General features: G+C 42.8%; 1 protein-coding gene across 6 annotated transcripts in view; it reads right to left on the bottom strand.

The window, feature by feature from the left end:
- Positions 1-12,545: 12,545 nt before the first annotated feature.
- MACROH2A1 (macroH2A.1 histone) overlaps positions 12,546-18,019 on the bottom strand; it is a 47,124-nt gene continuing 41,650 nt past the window's right edge. For all 6 annotated transcript variants that reach the window (XM_075767020.1, XM_075767018.1, XM_075767019.1 and 3 more), the window contains 2 exons: positions 17,766-17,940; positions 12,546-13,277 (listed from right to left, as the gene is read on the bottom strand). In XM_075767020.1, coding sequence (XP_075623135.1) covers positions 13,112-13,277; positions 17,766-17,940 — 341 coding nt within the window. In that variant the 3' untranslated portion in view covers positions 12,546-13,111. The remainder of the gene's footprint in view (positions 13,278-17,765; positions 17,941-18,019) is intronic.

The raw sequence follows: 18,019 nt of genomic DNA, 5'->3' as shown, positions 1-18,019 counted from the left end.
TGGGCTGAGTTAATGGCCTCAGGCTGTCCTTGAGCTTTTCTGTATTTCTTTCATTACTTCCCAAATGCCCCTCAGGTTCCTGCAAACTGAGCAATCAATGATACTATACCAGTGTCATTAACTTTGGATTAAACCTTTTTTCTTAAACTTTAAGTGATGCAAACATCTTGGAAGTTACAGTCTGTGAAGGAGGTAATCGTCTGGGAAAGGCTGGCAAAGGTATTTCATTAGCCATCTGGCTGGGAGATCCCGATTGTACTACTTCAGACAGTTTTTGAAAGGCTGTTGAAGATGTAGATGTTTAAATGATAATTAATAACAGTATTCATCTCAGTGATTCCCTCGGTGAAACTCTTGCTTTAACATCAGCTTTCAATAAAGCTCTGCCATTTTAAACTTTCATTTTAAACAGAAAAATGCTTTTAAAGTTTTAGATTTAGAAGCTTTTACAGAGCTTAATAAAAATTCACTTTTTGGGCAAAGTGCAGTTGACAGCTGTATTGGTACTGATGGTTTCTATTTAAAAACATGTTCCTTTCGTTTGCTGCATCTTGCAGCTGCTGAGATTCTTTGTCTTCCTCTAAATTTCTCTTACTACCTCACAGGCATCGGGGGTGGGGGCGAGGGCAGGCAAGTGCCTTCAACAGCAGTGGAGAGAACTTGCTTTTATTCTTTCACATGACTCAGCTCTTTGTATTGATGGAGGGATCTGGACAAGTACCAGAGATGCTGGGAGGAAGATGCTCTGTAATGCACACAGTAGATGGGGTGGTCAAATGTTCCACTGTGCTTTACAGACTATCAGTAGATATGTAGGAGGACGGATGGCCAAGTGCATCAGACCTTCACGTAGGAGAAAGATACCCTTAATTCTTACCCCTGCTCTGTGACCAACCTACCAGTTAACTGAGCAAAGTACTCCAATATACACTTCTTGGGACAGAGGCGACTTACTGTTTTTAAGTTGCGTGTTTCCTTGAGCAATAAGATCCTGTAGACAGTAATGACGGTGCTGTGGGAATTCTGCTACATGCCGGTGGTTTTGGACTGGCGTTCTGAGGACAGATAAGCAACAGCAAAATGATAACCAGACTAACATGGACTATTCCAAGAGAATAATTCAGGGATAAAAATGCACATATGAATTTACTGGGTAAAACATCTGTCTGGAGAGTCTGGGATCTGGCTCATCCTACTGTCACATTCCTGGATGCCCCTTACTTCTAGGAAGAAGTTAGCAAAGTGAAGAAAAGGAAATAAAAAAGCTAATCTCTTGCCTAACTAGTGGCTGTATCTCTTTACCAGCTTAGCGCTTCTGGGCCATATATCCATGTAGGAACCCCAGTTGTACTTCTTTTTATGTGTATTGACTTAGTGGAGTGCAAACATGTTAAAAAGTTCACTTTCTCCTTTATACGAGTCTATAAAAAAGCTCTTAAAATGGAGTCATAGGGTTTCAATGAGACAAATGAATGATCAGCCGAGACCTAACAGTCCTTTCCGATGGATTAGGTGCTTTAGTGTGAGAAATTTTAAGATGCTAATCAGCCTGGAGAGTTTTCATGCCTCCAGCACTATGTAATGACACAAAATATTGCGATGCCTCCAAGTTATAATGGAATAGGCGAGTAGGATGCAGTAATAGGTATCATTCATGATATTTGATTCCAGTTAAAACTACGTTTTCAAAAGTCTCTAGGCAGCAGAGATTTCATATGCATTTATGGGAATTTGAGTAAAACTAAGCATATACACACTAGCTTGGAAATTTTTCTAACAGCTATTTGGACACAGTAATGTTCAGAAATAATTGTAAACACATGCACAAGTAGATCAGTGTGTGTTTTCAGTGCCTGCTTTTAGGAGAAATAACACATTAACATATTTTCTGAATTTTGCGAATGCACTGCAAAATTGCAGCTCAATAAACTTAACTTTATATGTTCTTCTAAACTGATGACACCAGTATAATATCAAGATGTTTTCCAGTGGGGATTTAGGAAGCTGTAAGACATGACAGAAGTGTTCATAATAGGACATTTCAGCACAAATTTTAACTTGCACGGAGATGATTAAAAAAAAAAAAGAGCTCTCCAGCAAGGAATGATCTGTTTACAAGACTTAATGTGGAAGGGATCGATCCCACTGCCAGAGTAGTAAAACACACATTTGCTGCAATAGCACAGAAGCAGTTTGCAGTTTACCAGAAGGAATCATTTACTGTACAGGGCTGTTACATTTTATTTCTGTACACTTGGAAATTTTGAGCTAGGTCCTGCAACTTACATTTGTAGGCACGTAAGTGTTGTGTTTATATTCCATGTTGGTCACTGAGATCACAAACACGATTGGTCACTGAAGAAAGAAAGAGAACAAGCAGGATATTTCATCTGCATTTTCTTCTAGGAGGGCTATTGTTGTTTTGGGAGATAAAGAGCAAAACTGAAGTGTTTGAAAGTGGTCCCCAGGATAACTCTCTTTCTATAGGTTCACTGAGCATCAAAAGGATGCACCTGAGCTGGTGCTGTGATTTGCTAACGATGCAGGCTGGAAATGGTTAATTAATAGCACGGGGCTAGGAAACCAGCATTCATCCCTGGCACAAGTGCTTGAGGAGTCATGCCAGGAACCAGTAGCTGAAAACCTCACTAAAAACAACAGGACAACACTATTAAATGCCTGGAGTCTTAAATGGTTAGTTTGTCAAGGTGACATGCTTGTGGTCTTTATTGAAGTGCAAGCTGAGACACATCACATGTTATTCATAGAAATGTGTCACTGATGCAGTTTGTGAGCATTTATGTTGTCATTACAAGAACAAAAAGTTATCTGCATAATTACAAAGTTATATTCTGATAGGGATTCTTATTTAAGCCTGTTACATGCTCCAGCAAAGCAGAAAATCCCTTACTGAGCACCGTTAATAATGGAGCATTAAGAATACACTGTTTTCTTTTCTTGCTTTATATATGTATCTATTTATTTTAAAAACAACTGGTTTTTGGTGCTTTCTAGGATTTCTCTCCCGGGTGCTGGAGAGATCTTTTTCCCTGGACCTGGCTACAAGAAGGAATGTCTCTACAACCTTTTCTGGTAATGTTCCCTATGCCTTCCTGGGACCAACCCTCTCCCACCGCAGCAGGGCCTGGGAAGGCGATTTAGGTGGGCGGTGGAGTGAAGGGAGTTTGTGAGCTCTGGGGAAAGCGCGTGGCCCAGGAGAGGCTGATAATGTTCAGAGATTGCTTTCCATAAGGATTAAACTCAACTTTCTTGTGGAGAAATTCATGATATGATGACAAAGGACTAAAATACCTTTCATTTGCCCCCAGCAAACTTATTAGTAGAGTCCAGTGAGGTGGACATGTCCTCAGGTATGTCCCAAGCATGGTCTCCCACTTAGGCAGTGATGGTGGAGGTCTCCTGGGAGTCCTTCTTGGGGGCTGAGAGGCCCTTTCAGGCTGTGCCAATGTGTGGGGTCCTTGCAGCTGATGGTGAGCAGCTGCTTGAGAGGTTCCTCCAGCAATGTCTGATGGCCTCAGCCACCTGAGGTCCAGACCCAGCCCTGTGCTCTCCAGACCCAGGCAGCAGAGCTGGACAGACCTGTGAATGAGTTTGAGAAATACAGAATGATGCTCTTTGAAATGAAAAGGGAAGGAATGGGGTGTGAACCCCACGAAGGGAAGTAGGTGAGAAGGGAGGCAGGAGGGAAGGGCAGATGAAGTAACCTCTGGCAATTAAGCCTTCCTGGAGGTAACCCTGCTCCCTGGACAGGACCTGCCTGGCTGCTCCTTCCACTGCTGCTGCACAACAGATGCCTTGGCAGAACAAACAGCCACTGCTGATAAAAAAGATGGCCACAATCAATCAAGCTTTGCTTGTTGAGCCACTGGGGATTTGTGTCTGGAAAAGTTGTGGAACTGCTCCTCCATTTAGTGCTGTGTCTAGCTGAGATACTGTGGTCAGACAGCTAAGAGGGGAGCATTCCAAGGAACCTGGTTTTCTACAGGGATTCCCATGCTGCAGAGTCCTGTAGTTGGAGGATGGTTTAGCAGGATAACCCATTCCTGCTTCACTTAATGCAATTTGCTGCTAGGATCCATGGATGCATCTCCCAGTGCTGTGGGAAATGAGCTTGTCTCTCCAGTTTTGTTAAAGCACAGCAGTAAATTAAGCAAATTAAAATTAAGTAAATTTTGTGGTGTAGGTCTCTTCTCCCAAGTAACAAGTGATAGGATGAGAGGAAACGGCCTCAAGTTGTGCCGGGGAGATTTAGATTGGATGTTAGGCAAAAATTCTTCACCGAAAGGGTTGTCAAGCACTGGAACAGGCTGCCCAGGGAAGTGGTGGAGGGATTTAAAAGATGTGTAGATGTGGTGCTTAGGGACATGGTGTAGTGGTGAACTTGGCAGTGCTGGGTTAACGGCTGGACTCAATGATCTTAAAGGTCTTTTCCAACCTAATGATCCTATGAATGCAGAATCAAACCCTCTCCCAGGCTGGGCACTTGCAGAACTGGTAAGTGTAATGTTAGCATTGCGTGGCTTTATTATGGACACATGCACACTTGGATTTAAAGGCCAGTGGCTAGACTGAGCAAACATTTAGTGTGGATGGGAGGAGGGAAAACATGTCTTTATTTTGCCAGTACAAAGGATGACTAATTACACCAGGAACAGCTGTGGTGCACTTAAAACTACAGAAGACCAGCTGATTCCTACCATGCTTTCCCAGCCAACCAGCAACACCTGAGACCTGCCAGGTAAAAACCAGGCTCTGTGCTTTGTCCAAGTCATTAGAGCTCCACTTGGAGAGAAGTGAGCAAGGAACAAGCTTTGCTTCACTGCTTAAAGAGTTACTCAAAAAGAACAAAAAAAACCCCCCAAAAACCTGGAAGAAATATTTCAGTCCAAAGTAATATTTACTTGGGTGCTTAAAACTTTGTAAAATGCCCTGAAGGTCACAAGCCATTCATCCTGCTGTGTATTTCTCTTTAAGAAGGTGCTTGTAAGTACTACTGGAACACATGTGTGATGAAGGGTTGCCATGGCAAACAGGTTTTGGCACTATTTAAGACAGAGTTTTATTGCGCAGCAGAATAAATAAGCATGTTAAAGCCACATACAGTAACTTGTTGGCACATACATTAATGCTCCCAAGGGCTGCAATAACTTAAGCACCCTCCCTTTAAACATTTTTCAGAGTTTTTTCTTTTTTATTGACTACATGCATTTAGTATTAGGGCTAGGAATGTCCCATTTCCACCCCCTTTTGAAGTGAGTAATTGAGGCAAAAAAGGAGGACTGTCTAATAAATCATAAAGGAGCATTGTGCACGGACAAGAGGGGCAATTTTCCCTTTCCTAACATACACGAGGATAAACCAGAGTGAGATCTGGCTGGGTACTAAATCCTGACTTGCTCCCTCTAGACATGGGAGTAGATTGGTGTGTTTATATTTCTGATGGAGCCTGAATAATCAGAAATAGTTTCACACCATTTTCTGCAGTTTCTGTCTTGCTCTTTTGTGCCAAGCCAGTCTTCTACCACATCACAGCAGCAAGCTAGTTACTTCAGCTTTAGTCATTTTATGAACCACCTGTTCTGTTCCCAGTTTGGCTCCCAGTTCACACCAGTGAGTCCTGTCAGGTCTGGAAATGCTCCCAGCTTCGAGGAAGTGCTGCAGGGAGGCAAGAGGCAAATCTGTGCCTGTAAGAGGGCTCAGGTTTGCGGTGCTCTTAAAGGTGAACATAAATTACACTTTATAATGAAAGCTCTGGTTTAAGAAGAGTTATTAGTGTATTAGGCTGGGCTTTATTAGCTCAGAGGTTTTGGAGCCATGTGGGAGGTGTGACACTGGCTCCCTCTTCTGTGGGAAGCAGTAACTTTTCTGGTTTCAAAGTTCTTCAAAGTTTGGAGAACTTTGAAGCTGCCAAAAGCAGGCGAAGCCCCCAAAATCTTCCTCATCCCCTCCCACCTCGGGGACGTTGGGTACCGCCAGCTGTAAGGCAAGTGGCAGTTGTCCCCTCCCCTGGGGTGTGAAGGGTGGCCGAGATGTTCGGCCAGAGCCGGCAGGAATTGTTTCTTGTGAAAACCCGGGGAACTGGGGAGTGTGATGGACTGAATTCTCTTTATTGGCAAGTAAGGACGTTATTGGGGAAAAAAAACAGAGAGTACACCTCACCCTAGAAGAAGACAACTGCAGTCAGTCCTGGCTCCCATTATGCTCAGAAAAATCTGATTTACATATTCCCTATGGTTTTAGGATGAAAGCTATAACGTCTTTTACTCTTAGGGCCCTTTTTGCCTCTTGCCCTGTTGCCAGGATGACCCCACAGCCTTCAGCAAGGCTTGGGCCGATCATCAGAGCTCCTTGTCTCCCCTAAACTCACCCAGCAATCGCCGAAGAGGTTCAAGCCTCAGGAAATGGGGGTGGAAAAAAAAGAGTTGATTGTTTTATGAAATGTACATGTTTGTAATATCGCATACTGATAGGTTCATTATGAATTACAATTTGCTGAATAAGAGAATTCACGAGGGAGGGATAGCGCATAGAGAGAGAAGTAAGAAAAAAGGAGGGAGGTGATTTTTATGCCTATAAAGGCATCTCCTGGGCATAACTGGGAGCTGAAGACCTACCATTTCCTTCTAGCTGTTTGGATTTGCTTGCAATTAAAGCCTAGTGGAGCTGTCAGGGGCTGTTGACAAATATATTATAACCAACTTAGGTTAAGTGAAAGTTACTTAAAATTAATCCATCGCCGCACAATTCTCCTGTTTCACTTCAGAAGAATGTGCCAGGAGGAATAAGTACAATCCTGACCACGTTCGGAGAACCTCCTCAAGGTGGAAATTTGCAAATAGGGCTACTGTAGTATGTAATGAGAAGCTGCAGGGCTTTCAATTATCCCACATAGTCTGTCTCTTTGCAACTTGACTGACAGCTAATTATGCTGGTGCCATTTTTTTGGTGGTGGAATTTAATCTCCCAGATGGAAAGCAAATCAATCTGCCCATTGCTGCAGCTGAGGCATACTTTGGCTCAACTTTAATTTATGCTCCTAAGCCTAAGAAGGCTAGTCATTTCAAGGTACAAAAATATCAAATTTCTTCTGTTAACCAGGCTGGTGAAAAAGTGTGGAAGAGTTGGGATTTCGTAGGCTACGCTGTGAAATGTTGTCGCTCCTTCCTTTGTATTAGGAAACAGCAGTATCATCTCCCCTTGATTCCTGTTTGTGGAATCTGACAAGGAAGAAGCATTTATGAGCGAGTTGCTAGTGATAATGGTTAAACATGAGTTGTGGAGGCATTAAGTAGGATTCTATGGAGGAATGAACTAAATCTCTGAAGAACTCGACGCGAAAAGGAATCGGTGGCAATTTTCAAGCACTTTAGCCAGTGTGCGGTAGCCCGGTTCCCATTGGGTTTCATGCCAGGATATAAACACAATCCTTCTACTTACCTGCGCGCTTCAGGCCTATCAATTATGCTGCTTCCTCCGAGTTGCTGTTACAACTTTAGGTATTACTGTCCTCTGTGAAACCATCGTAGAGCAGAGTATGTGACTAGTTACCACAGGCTACAGACTTCATCTTCAAGTACCCCGGCACCTGCAGTTCCTCTCGATGTTATTTTTCAGGCTAGAAAACCCAATTTTAGCTAGGCTCGAGGGGAAGGGAGCTCACAAAAACTTGGTGTTAATGAACACTGGAAAATCGGAGCCTTATCTTGCTGCAAACTTCGGCCTGTTTGGCTAATGCTCTTTCAGCCTGCATGTGGTACCTATGTTTTGTCTGTGTTATCTTCCCTTTTGGGGTACTTTCTCTGAATTCGTAATCTCTCAGATTATTGGATGTATATACTCTGGTTTTTGGAGAGTTTACAAATAGATTCCCGATGCCCCTTTTTACTGGAAAAAAACCACAACCGTTTCTAAAAGTGCTTTGCTCACACCTGATGAGTCCGATCCCACTCTTCACACTTGTACAAACATGTAGCGTTCTACTGACTCTTCCTTTAGTACCTTTGGAGCCTGAAAGATTACAAGCTCTTCTATCTATTAACATCCATCTTTTTATATTTTCATATATTTATAATTATGTTGATGCTGCTCCTAATGAGCCCTCGAATGACATTTTATAACGATGATGAAATCTTGTACACGGAAGCATTTGTTTGTGACAAACCTCTGGAGAACAGATGTTCTGACACCGTCCCATCAGCGCATTCGCTGCTACAATGGGATGGTTAAGAGGGAGCCTGTGCAATGCCCTCGCAATTTGTAGCAGAGGAGAGAGATCATTCAATAGATGATCGGAGTGCTAATTCATCTAGTCTGCGAGACGAATGATCAGTACCTGGGGAAAAACAGCACAGGAGCAACTGAACGTGGGCTTGGCAAGTAACATCCTGTGTGTCTTGTAGCTGACGGTTGAGGTTATAATGCCACTTAAAGATCCTAGCTGCAGGCGTTTCTTTGAAAATGTACGTGTAACAAATGGAAATCCAACATAATCTGGAAATCACCAGCTAAATGGAGCATTATGAGGAAACCCACCGTTCTGCCCAGATGTCAGACCTCTCCTTGAAAAGTTCTGTAGATGCTGGTGTGTCCCAATGGCCAGAAAATGGTGCTTTGTCCAGGGCAACCTTGCTTTACCCAGCGACGAGTTTCAGAGCACGGTTGTAAGTCAGGTGTGAGGACGGATACCACCTTCAGGGCAGGGACGGGGGAAGACCCCGAGGCTCTCAGACTCTCTGGGTGGATGCAATGGTTTTGAGGTTGGTACCCACGGGCAATCAGCACTGTCCATAAGCAGTGCAGAAGTACACTAATGCAGAGGGAAGGGCTGTATTTGGTACACAGGCAGCTGCATTAGTAATCAGGTCCAGATGGTTTAAGATTTATTCATCTAAAGTTAGATTATTTTTTAAAATAAATCCGTAATTTATTAGTTTTAATCAATTAGCACAAATATTTGTTCTTAATTATCCTAGAAGCTTAAATACAGATGATAAAACACCCAGCAGAAGACCCAAGACCTCTGAGCCAAGCCCAAGGGCTGCAGTGCCATCTTGCCTAGTGCTTGTCCGCCTGGCCGAATGCGGGGGGCAATGGGGTCCCCAGGCTGCAAACAGGGATCAGAACGGGGAAACGGGGAAAGTCTTCACTGTATTTCCATACCTCCCACCAGGGTTGGCCCTTGCTAGGCCACCTGACTTTTAGCGATGCCCCAGTCTCTGCTGCAGGGTGCTGTACCTCTGAATTTGCCAAAATGCTAAATCTAAACTGAAAAGTTGACATCCAGAAAGGAGCTGAAGGAAACACAGCAAGATTTGTTACCGACTCTTACATTAATTGTGAAGTACGGAGGGCTGATTTCAATGGGATGTAACATGAGACTGAAAGTCCAACCTGTCCATCAGTGCACTAATCCAGAGGATGCATCCATGTTACTGTTAGCAAATAATCTGCCCTTCCCACATGGTTTTAGAAAAGTAAAGGTTGTACAGACGATGTTGTTCATTGCTCGTGTTTTTTAGGATTAACAAAAATAGACTTCAGGAAACAAGGACTGAAGGAGGCAGATGAGCTACAGTGTGGTTATGAACTCTTCCTCTTTGGGGGGAAAAATGACCCCAAACTTGCAATTTTTGCTGACTTCCCCCATGGGGCACAGTACCACTTCTGTCAACAGCTAACTGTAGCTATAACCCAGCCTGGCCATGACTGTGGTAAGGTAATTACACCAACAAACCGTACGGGCTGACAACTTCAAATGAGGAAAGCTTCGGGAAGATGATGGGCTGCAAAATTAGAGGGAACTTTGAAAGTTACACAATTTGGTGCACCGTAAGGACAGTATTACCGTGAATTTTTTCTTCTACTGTGGAAAAAGTCAGTTAACTAAAAGCAGAGTATTAGTGGAAAGCAGGATTTGAAATAGTGAATTGAAAATGCTGTTGGCCACAAAATGCTTTTAACTTTTGAAAGTATTGAAACAGTTAAAGAGAGAATGTTTATTTTAACCATTGCTTTCAGAAAAGATCTGTAATGGACTCAGCAATAAGAGAACGAGCTGTAAAGGCACTTTCACAGAAATTTTTCCATACGTGGCCTTCCCAAACTGTGATTAATTTATTTTTTTGCAAATGGAGCTCGCGCATTCGGCTGTAACAAGCAAAATGCTAGGGAGATTCCCAACGTACTGTTGTCCTGGCTGCAGCGCACATGTTAGCAGGAATTTCTTCTCCTGTTTTTCTTGTTATGTGTGTAACCTGATATGGCACTTTTTAGGTTCTTGAATACGCGCCATAATCTACTCGGGCTGCCCCACGTGGCTGAGACCAAGCTTGTTCTGGGATCTCTGGCTTTCTTGACAGAGCCTTCTGGATTTCAGGACCCTTCAGGCTGCAGAGACATGGGCGAGCAGTGACCGAGGGGCAGGGCTGTGTCAGAGACGAGCGCTCTCCTCCGGGCAGAGTCACCTCGCTACAGGTACGGTGGGGACCAGATGTGTGCTGCTTCAAGGCCACTTGTGGAACGGGCTGGGTCAAAGTGAGGGAATCATGGTGTTCTCTGGACGCGCTGAGGGTTTCTGGGGTTTTGAATGAATGCTAGGAAAGAGGAGGATGCTCTGGTATTTTCGCAGAAGGGGAACGCAGTGATGCCCCTAGGAGACCAGCTTCAACACCGCAAATGATCTTACGCAGGAGCAAAACATGGTCCATAGTTACAATGAGAACAGAATTTCTGAAAGCTCTCAGGCTGTGGCCCTGCCTGCTGTGGGAAGTGGAGCTTTTTCCTTCTTTGAGGCAATGTAAAAGTCCTTGATAACTGGTTTTGGTCACACTGGGACATGGTGGTGAGAGCTCAGAATCTCATCAGGTGGGAGATGTTCATGGCCCTTTATCTGCAAAAGAACCTGAATCCAAAGCAAGCAGAGGGCACCTCAGAAGTGATCCCAGTGAAATCAGCGGAGCTGTTCATGGAGCCAGTGGTGCAGCAAGCAAATGAGATGTGAGGGTAGAAGCAGCAAGTCCGTGTGATTTCAATTACAGTACAGTTTGCTGTGGGATTTTCTAGTTGAAAGATAAAAGTTGACCCTCCTGGCACAGTGTACCAGTGTAAAAGACAGCTTTGTTACATGCCATTGAGGCTGTACTTTTAACTACTTTGAAAATACTTGTGGACAAACACTTTTTTTTTTTTCTGCTGCTGACATTAAAATTTTGGGACTTTAAAAAAAGTGAGACTTTATATGGTATAGTAAATTCTACAGTGCAAAGAGACCAAGAATCTGTCACCTGTACTCATTTTGATGTGCACATTCCTTCTGTGTCAAAAAAATCCCCTTCTGTGCAGGGAAAAATTAGAACTCTTTTCACACCAAGTGTTTCCTCAGGTGCCTGCTCGGCCATGCATTTTCCTATTTGTCAATCCTTTTAGTGACACCTAGTGAAATTTCTGGAAAGTGCAGCTTCAGTTTTCTTTAAGAATCGATGCAACAACTGCAGTAACACACACTTCACAATTAAATGCTGGAGTACTGCACCTTATATCATTTATTGCCGCTTGAATGCCTGTCTTTGAAGAATGATACCAGATGTATTTTGGCCACTTAAAAATTTTACGTTTGAGCCCATAGTATGGTCAAACATGTTACGTATTTGAGGCACAAAATTAATTTAACTTTCTTCCTTCCAACTTTGTATATGTGTTTAGAATAGCACTGTTTTAAATTTTGTCTTCTGTTGTTCCTCCACAGACGTTCACCTGAAAGCTGCAGGTACCTGGACTTCTAAACAACCACCTGAACTCTCGCAGGAGCTTAAGCTATGCATTTTTAATATTTGGTATTCCTGAGCTTGCTGAAAAGTCAGTCAGATTCGATCCACTCGTTGCTCTGGATCAATCCAATGTGGAAGTGAAGTACTCTTTCATCAGCAAGTGAAGTTTTCAACAGAAATGGAAAACGTATGCCTACTATCTAAAAAGGTTAAAGACTTCAAAGGAAGAGCTTCCTCTTCAGAGCGAGCGTTCATATGCAATAGCTTTTGAACATGTAACCTCTTCTTTCTCAAAGCACAAAAAACAAGTGGCTTCCGTAAAGGTTTACATTGGTATGGATTTCAGCTGTGCAAATGATATGGCAACCAATGCAAACCGGGCTTAATAAATATTTGGGGGGAAAAAAAAAACCAAAACAACAAAATGGCTTCAAACAGGCCAATATTAAACAACTGGAACTAGTTCAAAAAACCTTAGGTCTTGCTTGAGCTAGAAGGCTCCAATCTCCCAAACTAAACAGCCAATTAAGTCAGATTCTGACCAGGAAGATCTGAAGCACCAACTGGAAATAGACCTGACCATGAGTATCCCTGGGCATGCACACCTCCAGCCAGCCCAGGTAAGAGGCCAGCAGCTCCTAACATGTTTCCAGGCTGCTGGTTCAGATCTGGTGTTTTATCATCCCTCTCACAGCTAACTTTTCAGAATTTAGAAAACAAAGGCTTAAAGGAAAAAATTAATTCAAGTACACCAACAGCAACAGTTCAAACATTTTACTAAATCAATTCACACAATTTCAAAATTGTAAATATAATTAAGGACAACAGGGTTTCTGTATTTTTCTTCCAGATTTATCATTAAGACAATAAACAAACACAAATTAGGTTTATAGCATCTGTTCTTTTAAAAAATGAAAGGAACGCCACTTGATGTATTGATAAAGCACCACAACACAGTTACAAAATAGGGTCGGCCTGTTTCTTTCACAAGTAAAAGACTACATACTCCTAACGGCTTTCTGCTTCAATCCATACTTCATTAAAATAAAACTATAAAATCTCCTAGATTACACTAAGTTCAGACAATGCCTGGTATACAGTGCATTAACAGCAGTAATGCCAACTATCAGTGCCAACATAAAACATTTTAGAAAGTATAAACAAAACAAAAAAAACCCCAAAACAAAAAAAAAACAACAAAAACCCCACCTTTATTCCCCTAGATGAGCAAAATTTAAAGTAAGGGATGCTCGGCTTCACAATGAGTTAAGGATTTGGGGAGGATGATGGGCAGAAGAGGGGGCTGGAACTGTAGCTTTCTAGGCTTAGTTGGCATCTAGTTTGGCCATTTCCTGCACGTATATCCCTATACTCTCACTGTCAAAGAGCACGAAGTACACCGTCTTGATTGAAGAGGACATTGTTGACACAAAATAGCTGGAGATGGCTTTCAGGATCAGCTGAGCAGCCGTTTGCTTTGGGAAGCCGTTTCTAGAAGGAGACACACACAAAAAAAGAAAGAAAATCAAGACTTGCTGAACAAGCTTTTGATAGTACAACCTTGCAGGGAATGCTCCAACTTTCCTCTACCACAGCACGGTAAATAAAGCTACAAAGCCAGCGTTTACAATCTGAATTAGAAGCTACAAACCTGTTTGTTTAGGCAAGACTTACTGACAATGTTTAAATAGAAGAAAAGCATTCCCAAAATATGAATGCACGCATTCATGGGTTGAACCTTTCAACATCTGATGGGTTACTTTACTTACTTACTTACTTACTCTCATTTAACAGAGAAGTAAACCAATGGCCAGCCAGCCTGAAGTATTTGGGAAAGCAGCATATACATTAAGAGATGTCCTGAAACCATTAAAGAAAAGGAAAAAGGGATAGAGAATGTGCTATAGAAAATGAAGACCCAAAGTACAGAATGGTTTTGCCACTATTAATGGTTAAGGCACAAAATTTTAAAAGTTACTTGTACAGCCTTGCTGCAGCCTGAAAAGGAAGACAACATGAGTTGTAGTAGTCCAGCAGTGAGCAACAACACGACCCTTTGAACGTGGCAGAAAAAGTGAAGCAGGCTGAGTGAAGGGGAGCAAGTCTGCTCTCCTGGGCCACAGTGAGCCTTGTCTGGCCGGGTCAGTCTGACTTGGCTGGGCTTGGGAAGCCAAGTAGCTGCGTCAGGGCTGAGGCCAGGCCTAAGGGACTCAAGGGCTTTTCTAAACCAACCTCAGCAACGCTTCCAACCCTCCTTGAGGCCTTTTTAATGATGGGCTGATTCAATGTAAGTACAGTCCTAAGAAAAAATATCCTGAAAGACATCTGCTTGGTATCTAAAACCGAGGCGCCTTTCTGCTCCTCTAGCAATGCCTAAAGAGGCTCCTGCTTCCTTCTTCTGGAGAAGCCACAAACAGAACAAACCTTGCTGCTTTCTCAGGTGACTAAACTGTGCAAGACAATGATGTCAGAACTCAGTGCCTAATCTGGGGACTCTTCTTACAAGGTTTTTCACATTTTTACCCAGCAGCCCTTGTCTGAAAGTTTCATCTAATCTTAAAACAGGTCAAGCACAAGTAGAACAAAGAACTGAACAAAGCCATGACCTGAACTGTGAGTGTTACAGGTCATGGCAAACTCCTGAAATTACACTTTGAATGTGGCCTAAGCTTTGCTGCGGTATTATCCATGACTATGGTTTTGCCCTAGTCAAAGTCTGAGCACTCCCTGAGCTGCAGTGATCAGTCTGACAGTGATGGGACACGATCACTGTCACGAGTAGGACCCAAAGAGAACCTGAAAGAGCCTACTGAACATCACCTGGCTGCCTGACATGCACTTAAAGATATACGATGGTCAATGGTCCCTGTTATAAAGTGTGTACTATTAATACTACTACTAATTTACAGATTACACAGATGGCCGAGTTTCTCAGTTTCCTCAGCAGTTCAAAGGAGCTGAGCTAAATTCACCTCTGGCACTAACAGGTGCAACACCACTTAGCACTTGCTCACTGAAGCACCAAACTCAGATAATAAACCGCTGTTGTACTCTCCCTCTCATTACATGCTGCAAGGCACAAAATGAGAAAGGCAACTGCCTGTGTCATGGCTCGCTTACTGCACATTACCTTACCATAAAATACACTCCGAAAGCAATTCTGTGGTAGTGCTGCCTGTAATGTGATATTATACATGCTGCCTCAAGATAATGCTTGTGATATTTCAAAAATGATGACATGAAATAGCTCATGCTGTTTCTTTCTTTTCTGAAAATGCCCAATTTTTCCCTTTACTGAAGAAGAAAAAAAAGGAAAAGGCATTGTGAGAAAACTTTGTAGTCTTCCAAAGCCAAATGAGCTGGTCAGGAAGAATCAGCTGTGTGACAAGTTAATCAACTGAGAACATAGTTTTGACATAGGAGCTACTTCCTCCCGCCAGCTTACATAGAGAAAAAGACACAGGCTCAGCATGCCTCCGCGTTTGATCACTCGCTAGTTACTTATGAATGCATATATTGAACAGATCTTTGAGGAATTTTGCTCCTGAGCAGGAATTATCATGCAGGCCAGCATCAAAATCAGGGTATACACTGTTTCTGAATTGCTCACAGGGGACTCTGAAGTCATACAACTTCCACTTCAGTAGCGTTCTGGCAAGGTGGTGACGACAGGGCAGATGACAGATGAGCGGCCTGGTCAAAGGGAGGCATGCAGAAAGGGAAGCCAATTAAAGTAAATTGTTTAGGACCACTCTCCCAAAAGAAGGGAAAGGGACAGAGCAGAGCAAGCAGAAGAAAGGTGCTGACCCAACGGCCAGACGTGGGCTGCAAGAAACAGAAGCCTCTTGCATCGATCTACTGGTGTGAGTTAGGTTCTTGTGAAAAGGCAGTTTGAGACTTTAGCCAAGTCAGTTCAGATCCAAGTCAGAGCCCCAGAATGAAATCCCTGCTCGGAGGATGACTCTACGTGCAACCCCTAACTCCCCTTTCCCTGTTCTCCTGCTGGCCCTACCAGACTGAACTCCAGGCTACCTTTGTACAGCACCCAACTTGTGCTTTCCACAAGTTGGCTGTAGCTGAGCATCTGGCCCACTGAATGCTACAAGCATGCTATTTTATTTCCCCCCGTGATTTATTTGAACTGCCCTCATGTAATCCCATTCCTCAACTATAAAAGAGAATGAAACTGTTTATGTGGGTTTATTGGGTGATGTCTGCTTGACAGATGTCTGTACTAGAACAGCTGCATACATGTGGTGTCTTTGGCATTTGCAGTCTTTAAAAGCTTTACTTTTATTTTTTTTAACGCTTCTGACTTCATAAAAACAAGTAAAGAGTATTGTCAGAATATATTCTGTTCTCTCCAAAATTAATTTATGCTTGAATATCTGTAATTAAGAGAAAAAAGGGAAAATACACCACCTCATATTTCTCAAGGCCCGTTGATCCCTCTTCAACTTTTAAAAGCACCACTTCAACTGGCTTGAGTGAGAATGATGCGCATATGCCAAGTTGAGAACTTAGCCACAGACCTTGCCTGTCAGTAACCAGGTTTCATAACAGAATGTGAATCTCATGATTATTCAGGGTTCACCACCTTCCAACACCAATCAACTACTTCGCAACAAGGGCTGGGAGCAGTTCTTCACTGGCAGCTCTTCAGAGAAGAAAGGGCTCTGTGGAACACACGTCACATAGTCTCTCTTCTACATAACCAATTCCATCGACACTCTACAGTCCGTGAGGCATACTATTTCTCCCAAAGAGCAATTCAGAGCTTCTCTTCCTACTGACAACCTGTGAACCTGGCGGCTAATTCAGCAGGTCACTATAAACCCTCTGCTATATTTCTCTACTGTTCTACAAAGTAGGCTCACGTTACCTCCTTTAAAATGACACCCATGCAAATTCACCTTATCTGGAGCTTTGTCCGATGCAAGTCGCTTAAATTTATTATCCGACTGAAACTTCTACTTCTTTATTGTCATTCACCCAAAAGCTCAAATAGCGCTTTCTGCCCTAACCCACAGAATATGCAAGAATTAATCTAGTGTTGCAACATGGCACAATGGGAAGAATACTCTTGCTGTACACCAGCCAACTTCTTTCATGGCAAATTCAAAAGGGGCAGCTGTTAAACACTCAACTGTGTAATTCCGCCTAGCTTTGGCCCTTGGTCTTCATACTGAGCCATCGTTAAGGACCAAGTGTTGCAAATCTCCCTCCCCACCCCAAACCCAAGAGCCCCAGATTAAAAGCGCAGTCAGTATTTAGACTCTTAAGAACGTGATCCAACTTTCAAAGGCACTGAGCACCCTGTACAAAGCCAGAGGACCTTAACTTTAGACTTTGGCTTTCAAAAGCTTTGGCAAATGCTTTTAAGGCCTTTATTTTTTTTTTCCCCAAGTGAGTCCCACTATGTAAACTGCATGGAATTCAGGTTACGATTTTGAGTGAAAGCTTGAAGTGACTCTGCAAATCCTGAGAATTGAGGCACTTCAGGTTTGCTGCTTAGGCAAACACTAAGACATGTCTTGTGGCCATCCTCAGACATACATTGCAGTAAGTGTAATTATGCACTAAAACTAGGTAAAATAGACCCCTTTTCTTTATGTTCTCCTCCCCATGCCCAATTTTTATGAACAAATTTTAAGTCTGAAAAAAGTCTTTTTAATATCCTCTTTAAAAGTTTGTTTTATGCTCTTTAAGCTATTTGCATGCTTTTAAGATTCTACAGGGATCACTACTAGACCTGCCAAAGTTGAACTAGAATTCAGGAGAATACTGCAGGCTCCACGCATGGATTGAATGAACCTAGAAGAAACATTTTTATTCAGGGAACCGATTTAAACGAACAAGAATAAAGTCAGCATTGTAGCAATGGCTTTTGTACATGAGAAGGGACTGGAACATATGAAGTGGCACTTAGAAAATGTGACCTATTTGGCATCAAGTATCAGGTTTGTGTCCCAGCCTTACCTGCCACTGCCAATTGAAGGAAATGCAATTGATTTCAGCTTCTTTTCATCAGCCAGAGCCAAGCAGTTCTTCACCGTCTTTTCCAGCAGCTCCTCGCATTTGTCTGAGCCCCAACCTGGGCTATTACAGTGGATCACAAATTTTGCAGGCAATCCATGGCCAGCACTGACAACAGCTAGTAAGAACCGAAAGTGAAACATAAATGCTTTCCTCAGGATTAAAAGAGTGCATATGTGATTAAAATAGCAAACAAT

Source organism: Balearica regulorum, chromosome 14 (assembly GCF_011004875.1).
Source record: "Balearica regulorum gibbericeps isolate bBalReg1 chromosome 14, bBalReg1.pri, whole genome shotgun sequence".
Lineage (NCBI taxonomy): Eukaryota > Metazoa > Chordata > Aves > Gruiformes > Gruidae > Balearica > Balearica regulorum.
This window is presented reverse-complemented; position numbering and strand designations above follow the sequence as displayed.